Source organism: Desmodus rotundus, chromosome 9, assembly GCF_022682495.2.
Source record: "Desmodus rotundus isolate HL8 chromosome 9, HLdesRot8A.1, whole genome shotgun sequence".
Classification (NCBI taxonomy): Eukaryota; Metazoa; Chordata; class Mammalia; order Chiroptera; family Phyllostomidae; genus Desmodus; species Desmodus rotundus.
Window position 1 is genome coordinate 78,070,435 of NC_071395.1, and position 9,982 is coordinate 78,080,416.

Here is a 9,982-nt window from a genome sequence, read left to right on the forward strand (position 1 = left end):
CTTCTACGTCATACCAGTGTGCACCATTTGTGATCCCATCTTTGAAAGTCTCATCTTCATCTCCGGGGCAATGAGGAGCCCCAGTTTTCATGATGGGGTGGTTTGAAGCATAGGCTTTTGCCAAGTATTTGAATACTTCATCGTCTGAGGTTCTGCTATAGATTCCAGTGGCCTTATGTTCTGGAGAATCATCAAAAGGATAGCTTGCTACCACTGAGCCACCATGCAGATTTCCAGAAAGCACAAACCTTTGAAAATACAACCAATCACATATTACTTTAAAAAGGCACAGAAAACACCACATATTTAAAACTTTTACATCTTTCATTTATCTTTCATAAATAAACCCAGTATCTCTCTTAACACCTAGGAGACAACGCTAACAGCTGTTATAAATAGACTAACAGCAACAAAAAAAAAAGAAAATGGAAAGAAAGCACTGTGGATTTAACAAATTTCAAACAGTTTTTACAACTCGAATTAACCTCAAATAACTTTAAAGAATTTTTCTATTATTAAAAAAGTAGCCAGATAACACAGTATAAATTAATGTTTTCAGGACACGTCTTATTCAGTGAATTCCAGATTCATGTATTAGGTCAAATAATAAGTTTGCCAATAGCTAATCATTTTTTGACCTACAAAAATGACAATATCATATAGTTCAACCTAAAACTTGTAGTTCATAATGGGTTAATTTCATAGAAAGTGTGGCTTGTATAAATAAATATTTGCTGAATATATTAGTTAGGTTAATAACTTTTATATCACCATCCAAAGAGAACTTTTAAGATAGGGAATCTAAAACAGAATGTGTTTTGCCTTGCTCCGGGTTCACAATATACTAAATTCACATTTTCAAGAGAAAAGCCACAGTTGAGAAGACAGGCGGGGGAGGGGGTGAAGAACCTGATACACTGAGCTGCTTTCAGAGAAAAACAATACAGCACATAAAAGACTAGTCCTCCATTGCATCACTGTAAAAGCAGCTCTCTTTCTAGGCCCAAGGTTCCTGATTGGGCCACTGGAAAATCAACTGACAGGGAGACAAGACTGCTCCTATAGAAGAAACATTTTTACTTTTTTATGTTTCTACTTTAAAGTGAAGCCATTTACAATCTGGTCAAATTTACAGATACAGAAATACTTCTTTTATGGTGAAAGCTAAAGGCAAAAACGGGCTTAAATCCTACTTAAACGTCTCTTCCTCATGTAACAGTTCAAGCCATAACTATGAGTAGAGATTAAACACTTTTCTCTTTGTACTTGAAATTGGATTTTCTTTCGACCTCTTTGTGGTCGAAATGAACTGACCTACAGAAATTCCATAGGAGGCTGATATGTGACATTTATTTCTATAGGCTTGAAAGAAGATTAAACAAACCTATGGAATGTCCCAGAAGAGATCAAACAGTGAAAATTACAGAGAATCTGCTCATGAGTAGATAGAATTTAGCCATTAAAGACAGTGATTAAACACTAAAATAGACTACAAAAAGACACTAATTAAAAACTAATATAATTGTAATTAGCATTCTGCCAGACACCACAGGAGAACGCCATTTGGTGTAGCAGCAATAGCACAGGCTATGGAGCCAGCCAAATGCGGGTTAAGAACATTCAGTCTCGCAGACCCGTCTCACTAAAAGTATGGTAAGGAGAAGTTACTACCTTTACAGTAATTGAACCCCAGTTTCTCTCCTATCTGTAAAATGGGGATTAATGGTACCTGCTTGCCACGGCTGTTATGAGAATTAAAAAAATAACATATGTGAAACATCTCCAGCAAAAGGACTGCTTTACAGCACCTGCTCAACAAGTTTTGGTTCTTTGGAGAGATCTAGCATCTCGCATAGGGCACCACAGACTACCGTTCTACTCCCCAGGTCCACTGCCAGCCCTTGCGCGACACAATGACACTGAAACAAAAACTCATTACATATCCTAACACTCTAACTGCACCTTACTCATCCCTCCCCCACAGCTTAAAGTATTAACCATTTACTTTCTGGTCTGCATGCCTAAAATAATTTAAATACTTTTCCCCCACTGACTTTGGGGAAGTTACAAGAAGGGGCCCAGTTCAGGAATCCATCAAGTAACATTTTCTTGAGTGTCAACTGTGTACCAAACAGCCTACCTACTAGAGAACCTCAGTGAAGAAACGAAACACAAAAATGCCCTCAAGGCATTCCTATTGTAGTGAAATAAAATAACTAAATATTCTAAATAACTGAAACATGGTACTTGAATTCTGTATTTTCAATTAAAACTTGAAATTCCAAGATTCTCTACTAAATGCTGTTTTTTACTTTGCTCCACAATTCTTGCAAGACTTCTTAGAAATATTATTAAAATGGCCTCATCAAATATGGTACTTTTAGAACAATGAAATACTTGCAACGTACTACAGTGATAAAATTCAATTATTAGATTTTCTTTATTCTACTTACACCGTCTTAAAAGTACCAAGGCCCCCTGGCTGGTGTGGCTCAGTGGACTGACTGCTGGCCTGTGAACTACAGGGTCGCTGGTTTGATTCCCAGTCAGGGCACATGCCTGGGTTTCGGGCCAGGTGCCCAGTAGGGGGCATGTTAGAAGCAACCATATATTGATGTTTCTCTCCCTCTCTTTCTCCCTCCCTTCCCCTCTGTCAAAAAATAAATAAAATCTTTAAAAATAATAAAATAAAAAATAAAAGTACCAATACCATTCTTTGTCAAACCAACTTTGCATATCAATCCAATTTTATTTAAAATGTATTTTATGGTTTCCATTCAAATCAATTCTCTTAAGGGTTTCCCATACTTGACTTTAGCATCACCTTTCATTCTTTTTTATTATTTATTTTCAGAGCGAGGGGAAGGGAAGGAGAAAGAGAGGGCAAAAAGCATCAAATGTGTGGTTGCCTCTTGAACGCCCCCCACTGGGGACCTGGCCCACAACTCAGGCATGTGCTCTGACTGGGAATTGAACCAGAGACCATTTGGTTCGCAGCCTGTGCTCAGTCCACTGAGCTACACCAGCCAGGGCTCACCTTTCATTCTTTGCAAAAGATTTAAAGTAGCTGCTAAGTATGTTATAAATATTATAAACAAAAGTCTACAACTACTAAAATATAAATCTCTAAGTTAACTCTATTATGCTCTACAGATAACCCTATAAATAACTTTTAAAAAGTAAGACAACTTGATGTCTAATACACTAAATTCTAAAGATTCAGGAAACTGTAGATATACACAAGCCTCCAAAAGTAATGTGCATCCATCTTCGACAATATGATAATGCTTTTCACAAAAATACCAAAAATAATTTATATGTTAATCTATTAAAATCTAAGCATATGTCTTTAAAGAAATATAGTGTGTCAAGAATATGGGAGTAAATTGTAAAGTAAATTGTAAAGTCTTTAACAATGTAGTTAAAATCTTGAATATTTTCCTAAGTATATGTCTCAATTATCAGGAGTACAAAAACATTCATTGGATGAAGTTCAAAGTGAGACAAAGAAAATAAACTTCACTTTTCTAAGCAGGAAGAATTAAGTCTTAAAATTTTACATATTTAAAATAATAACAAAAATGTATTTCTACTATAGCTAAGTGAATAGGATATCAAGAAATTATTCAAATAATTTATTTCACAAAATACACTGCAAGAGGTGATGTCCCCATACAGACTAATGTTTTAGGTTTCAAATTTCCTATTCATAAAGCTAACCGTAAAGCTGACTCTACAGTTAAGGATCAATGTCAAATTATGTGTGCATATGTTAATTTTATTCACATATCTGTGTCCTTTGCTACTAATCATTATTTGAGTTAATTTTTTTAATCCTCACCTGAGGATATGTTTTGTTGATTTTAGAGAGAGAGGAAGGGAGAAAGAGAGAAAAGCATCCATGTGAGAGACAAACATTGATTGGTTGCCTCCCCATTGTGCCCATGCCCCACTAGGGGATAAAACCTGCAACCTAGGTACGTGCCCTGACTGGGAATTGAACCCACAAGTTTTTGGGGTATGGGATGACACGCCAATCAACTGAGCCACCCGGCCAGGGCTTGAGTCAATTTTTGAAGACTGAGGGTGGATGGGTGTACTTTTTCTTCCTATATACAGGGTCCAGCACAAATAAGGCCCTTTTTTAATTACAAAATCATAAGCATGTAATTCTGTAACATAACAACATCACACTCAAGCACACCATATGACACTTTAGATGAAATGTTCAAATTAAAATTATCACATCCATATTATTACCCTACCAACCACACTCAAGCAGGCGTTACTTGTGCCAGACCCTGTATAGTCACCTACTTTCTCTTCTAGAGTTACATGTTTGAAAAATGAATGTATGATTGGCGTAGTCCATAGCCACAACGCAAAATGACTTTCTATGCAATACCAACTGAGACAGATGAGCTTTTAACATCTTCACAATATCTCATTGAGCTAACTGACCCAGACCATAACCTACAATCATTAAATACTGGCATTATGAAACAGTTAACCAGAGTGTGAATTTGGGGTTCCAAATTTTAAAGTTTAAAGCTTTCAGAACAGCCTCAAGGTGAATGCACCAAGACAAAGCTCATTTTCATTTTTGGTTACAGCAGAACTAACAGTGAAGAGAAGAATCTAGTCATAGAATTTACATCACTGCAAGGGTTGTGACAGGGTATTTTAAACATGTCTTTCAAGCACTGCAAACAGTGTATTTGATATATCATCTCAGAAAAGCCCTGGCCATCACAGCTCTGACAATAAGATGTACGCTGAAGTCACATTTCTTATGCAAATGTTCAGAAGTCATGACATGGTTATCTTAAAAAAAAAATTTTAATGAAAGCATTCATGAAATTAAATACCTACAAGGGATCTCAAAAGGAGTAAAGTGGAAGGCAGAAGAAAAGAAGAATCTAGAATTGTCACAATGCCCGCGAATTTTCTAGGTGTTATATACACTGCAATCTTGTAGATGATTCCAACTCCTGGAGAAACTTCTTTGCTCGTTATTACTTTTATCTTACTTGTCACTCCAAAATCTTCTTCAAATCAAGAGGGAAAGATTAACTAGCCTTATGAAGGCAAAAAGAAAAAAAAGGGGGGGTTCTGGCAAGCTGAACCTTGAAAAGGGGAAGAGGTTCCCCTCACTTCAAGCACTCTTCCATACAGAGTAAGTTCCCTCTTCTTTTATTCCTTGCCTGTTTTGCTAAAAATCCTACCCATCTCTCAAGACTAAGTGAAAGTTCTACCTGTTCCACAGAGATGATCCATACTATTGCTGCCCACACGCATTTTGCTGCAGGAACAATGCCTATAAAGTTTTACTGAGTCCATAAACACACACCATATGTATTTATAATATTCCTTTGTTATACACTAATTCCTTGAGGTCCTCAGGCTTTTGATTTTTAAAGCCTATATTGTGCTTAATAGCACTTAAGGTGTGTATTAAGTGTGACGATAAAGTGCACAAATGACATCAGAAACCCTTCAGAGTTTAAAATGAAGCTGCTCACAGATGAAGGTTCCAGATCTGTGCAAGTTCCCTAGCCATATCCATATGGTGCTTAGCTGGGTCAGAGGTGGTAAAGACTGGAAGAAAACCGGCTTCTGTCAAATCCCCAAGAGGAAGACCTGAGTGTCCTTTATCAATTCGGGGGTGCAGTCTCCCTGAATGGCTGCTGAGAGCACTAACAACCTGCCCAAGTCCCAGCTGCACTCCATACGATGTAAATTATTTAACCAGTCTGACCCTCAATTTCCCCATATGGGAAACAGCAGTATTAACGGTGTCTATCTGGGTAGGCTGTGGCCCCTGAAAGGGCTTCGCCCAGAGTAATAAGATAATCACATTATTGACAGCTTATCTATAAAAATAAGTGAGCTGACCTAGCTTATTCTTAAGGTCTCTTCCATCACTCAGCTCCTAAGGTCCTGTGATAACAGGAACCAGAATGCCAGAAAGAAATTTCTTTATCTTCCCTCCAGCCAAACTGCTCTCTCCGCATCCGCTGAACAAATGACAGCCTCTAGGCAGAGCTTCCCGGACAATTAGCGGAACAAGAGGCTAAGCGGCCTGGGCCCTGTCCCCTCCACCCTAGCTTCCCCGGTCCCTAAGGCCTGCAAGCACTGTTGGAGCGCCCACTGAGTGCGGGGGCCTGCCTCTGCGCTGGTGGCTCCCGCGGATTGCGGGGGGAGGGAGGAAGGCACTCACTTGTTCCTGCGGATCCAGTCGATAAGGGCGCGCACCTCGGGCACGTCGTCCAGGGCCGGGGGCTCCCCTGTGCTGAACTGGTCCGGGAAGCTGCGGTTGAGGTCGCGGCCGCGGCTGTTGTCGCGGCCGCTGGACCCGGGAGGTCCGCTGTCGCCGAAGCCGCAGTCGCCCTCGCGGGCGCGCTCGAACCCATCCGGGTTGAGGCTGGGCAGCACGTACACGTCGGTGGTGTTGAGCAAGCGGACGAAGCGCGGGTCTCCGCGGCGGTAGCCAGCCGCCAGCTCGCGGGCCAGGTAGACCAGCACCTGGCGCGACACGGTCTCGTCGCCGTGCATGTTGCCCACAAGCTTCACCTGCGGCCGGCCGGGCAGCAGCGGCCCCGCCGCGTCGAGCCCCGCGTCGCCGTCAGGGGGTGGCGGCCCCAGGCCGGCCGTGAGGCGCAGCACCCACAGCGGCCGGCCCTCCACCGAACTGCCTATGCTGAAGAGGCGGGCCAGGCCCGGGGGCCCCGCGGCCGCCGCCTCCCGCAGAGCCGAGCCCAGCTCGTCTTCGTGGTAGTAGCGGTCGAACTGGCCCTCGTCCGCCCCGGCGCCCGCGCTCGTCGTCGTGGTCGTCGCCTCCGCCTTTTTGATGTGCGCTGTCCGGCCCGGGCTCCGCAGCAGCAGCAGCAAGCACAGCAGCGGCGGGAGGAGCCCTGGCAGCCCGGGCGGCCGCGCGCCCCAGCCGCTCGCCATCTTCCAGCAGCGCGGCGAAGCTGGGCTTCACTCCCGCAGCTTCGAGCTCCGGGCGGCTGGCCCGGGCCCGCCGGATCCCCTCAGCGCCTAGCAACCCTCGGGTCTCAGCCAATCGTGGAAGGGCCTTCTGTTGCGTCACGCAGAGAGGCGGGGCTTTCCTTAAAGTAGCCGATTCCCTTTGGTCCTGCGTTCTTCCAGTCCGGGAAGAGTTTGGTCACTGTATTCCTTCGCTAAGGTTCCTCTCTCTCCTCCCCAGTCTCTCGCTTGCATTTTCTCCGCTTGTCCTCTACTGGCTCAGTCTCTTCTTTATGGCTTACCCCATTCTCTGAGTACTTTTACTACCATCTTTGAACCCCTACCATCTTTGTTGGAGTTTTTCCCGGCTGCACTTTAACACTTAAAACCGAGAATTAAAAGAATCAAAAGATTCGAAAGACTGTACGTTGGAAAAGCCTTGGGAAGCCTTAACCCTTTCCACCTTTCACCCTTCCCCGGAGTCGTTCTGCCTTGGCTTGAGACCCAACCCTCTGCACGCGATGGAAAAGAATGGGACACTTGGAGTGGCAGAGGCTCCATTACCTCACAAAGCAATTCATTCGAATTTTAGTTTCCGTGTTGAAAGAAGGTGTCTCCTTTTTGTTTAGCGGATATCTGCTATGTAGTAGGCTCCCTTTGTGTTCATTTATATATTTCTTTAGTGTCACCCCAGATTATTTCACTGCCACTAGTTCCTGTGGGTGCTGGTCTCAGCCCTCTGTAGGCAGATTCATTTCATAATTCACTTGCCCACCTTTCACAACTTTCCCCAGCGACTTGTTTAAGCGTAACATTACAATGACATTTTTAAAACAGCAGGTTTGACATTTCTGGAAACGCTTGGTGAATATAATTCTTGAATTCAATGTTTGGTCAAAACAGGCAAATACAATGTTTTATATTCTAAAGAGACCTTTAAGCCGGTCTTTAAAGTAGGCTGTATCACTTCAGCTTGAAGAAACACAAAACCTCACATTTCTCTTATCAAGTGTGAAATTCTACCCATCTAACAACATAATTGCAATAACTTTTATTTCCTTCTTTCAGAGCCAGGCATTTCTAGGCCCCATCCTTGAATTGTAATTGAACCCAGTATGACTAGTAAAGAGTTAATTCACTTATCAAATATTTATTGAGTAACTACTGTGTGCCAGAGCTTGGTGCAGGTAAGCAATTCATTCTCCTCAGTTGGAGACTGGATACACTTAGTGGTAAGTGCTGCAATAGAGACATGGGGACTCAGGTAAGGGAAACCTCATTCAACCTGAGGAAGAGGAAGGAAGAAGGAGAGAAAGTGGGAGTGGCTGGGGGGGAGGAAGGAATTCTGCACAGAAGGAAGAACAAGCACAGAAGGCTGCAAGGCTTGAGAGCACATACTTCACAGTCTGCGAACTGCATGCAGATCAGGATTTCTGATGTGAAGGAGCTCATAGGTGTGGAGGTGACCTGACAGGACACAAGCCAGAGAAGCAGGACCAGAACCCAAAGAAACTCACAAGCCAGGCGCTGGGGAGCACTTGTCTGGGAGACCACGGAGAGCCACGGATGGATTTTAAGCTAGTTTAGAAAAATCCCTCTGACAGCAGTATGGAGAATGGAGTGGAAGACCTAAGACTCAAGACTGAGAAAACTGTAAGAAAGATATAATCCAAAAGGACATTGTAAGACACTGAGCCCTTGAGGGCAGTGCCAGTGGAGGTGGAGAGAAGGAAATGGATTTGAAAGACCTTTAATGAGGGAAAATGGACAGGATCTAGTGACAGAAAGAGGATTGTAGGCTGACTTACAGGCAACTTACAGGCGTTCATTGAGGTTTTTTTAGGACAGGAGAAAGCACAGGCTCAGGCGAAGATGACTTGTTCTGCAGTCATTCTGGTCCTGTGAATGCTGCTTCTCCTCCACACCCCATTTGGTCTAGTCTGCATCACACACAGCAGCTGCAACTCATCAGAAACAAAACCCCCACTCGGCACAGAGACCACGCTCTCCTGGGAGTGCTTAACCATCACCTACGCACTGTGGCAACAATCCAAATCAGAGACGCCCCAGGGGACATGTTAACCTCTAATCAAATACTTCCTTTTCTACCATTTTCACTCTCCTTTGAAGCCTCTTCCTGCCACCTCACTCCTGCAGCCTCACCTACTGTCGCAGGCTTGAGATGTAAATGAGCACGAGGGCAGTGAAATAACAGGAGTAACTTGAGCCAGCACCTTCCTGGGAACCCTCAGGCCTCAGGTGGCATGTTTGCAGCCTCTCTCAGGTCTGGAGACTTCATCCTTACTGGGTACACTATGCCTGTGGTTAGAAGTGAAACCCACAGCTCCTGACCTTGTCACTGCTCACTAGAGGGGAACCTCCAGTTAAATACCTCCAGCTGTCCCTGGAAAGTCTTGAACCCTGTGACAGGTGGACCTTTCTTCCTCCCCACCGAGGAAAGCCTCGGCTTCCTAAGTGAGGGAATGTGAGGAAAGGCTTCCTGTTCACAGAATCAGAGTGGTTACTATTTGGATTTTTAAAAACAGGGCAGAGCTGTTGGATGGCTTGCCTGACTTCGGTAACCACTTTCTTTAAAAGACTCATAGGTAATTGAACTTGTAAATGTCACGTAGTCTGGTGGAAACACCCATGGACTCACACATTCGATCTGACAACTGTTTATGGAGCCCCCACGCTAGTGAAAGGTCTCCTGTGCTCAGTGCAGGAAGATTAGTAGATGAATGAGGGATACTTCTGTCCCAGGAGGCCAGAGTCTAGTGAGAGAAACAGGACACAGGCAGGACAGGATATGTCCGCAGGGCCAGTGCTTATAACAGGCACTGGGCTAAACCCTTTACACTGGCTGATGCATTTCATCCTCACAACGATCCTGTGATAGGTACGATTATTCTCACTGCAGAGAGAAAAAGACTGAGGCTGGAGGTCTCACAGCTGGTGAACCACAGATCCAGGACTCAAACCCAGGGGGTCTGGCTTCAGAGTTCGTGCATTT

The 9,982-nt window shown here is 43.7% G+C and overlaps 1 protein-coding gene across 1 annotated transcript in view; it reads right to left on the minus strand.

Annotated features, from left to right (window-relative positions):
• The window catches only part of CPD (carboxypeptidase D), a 63,867-nt gene extending 56,839 nt beyond the window's left edge, over positions 1-7,028 (minus strand). The window contains exons 1-2 of the mRNA XM_024565010.2: positions 6,221-7,028; positions 1-248 (exon numbers count right to left, since the gene is read on the minus strand). Of these exons, the coding sequence (XP_024420778.2) occupies positions 1-248; positions 6,221-6,954 (982 nt within the window). The 5' untranslated portion in view covers positions 6,955-7,028. The remainder of the gene's footprint in view (positions 249-6,220) is intronic.
• Between the last annotated feature and the right edge of the window lie 2,954 nt (positions 7,029-9,982).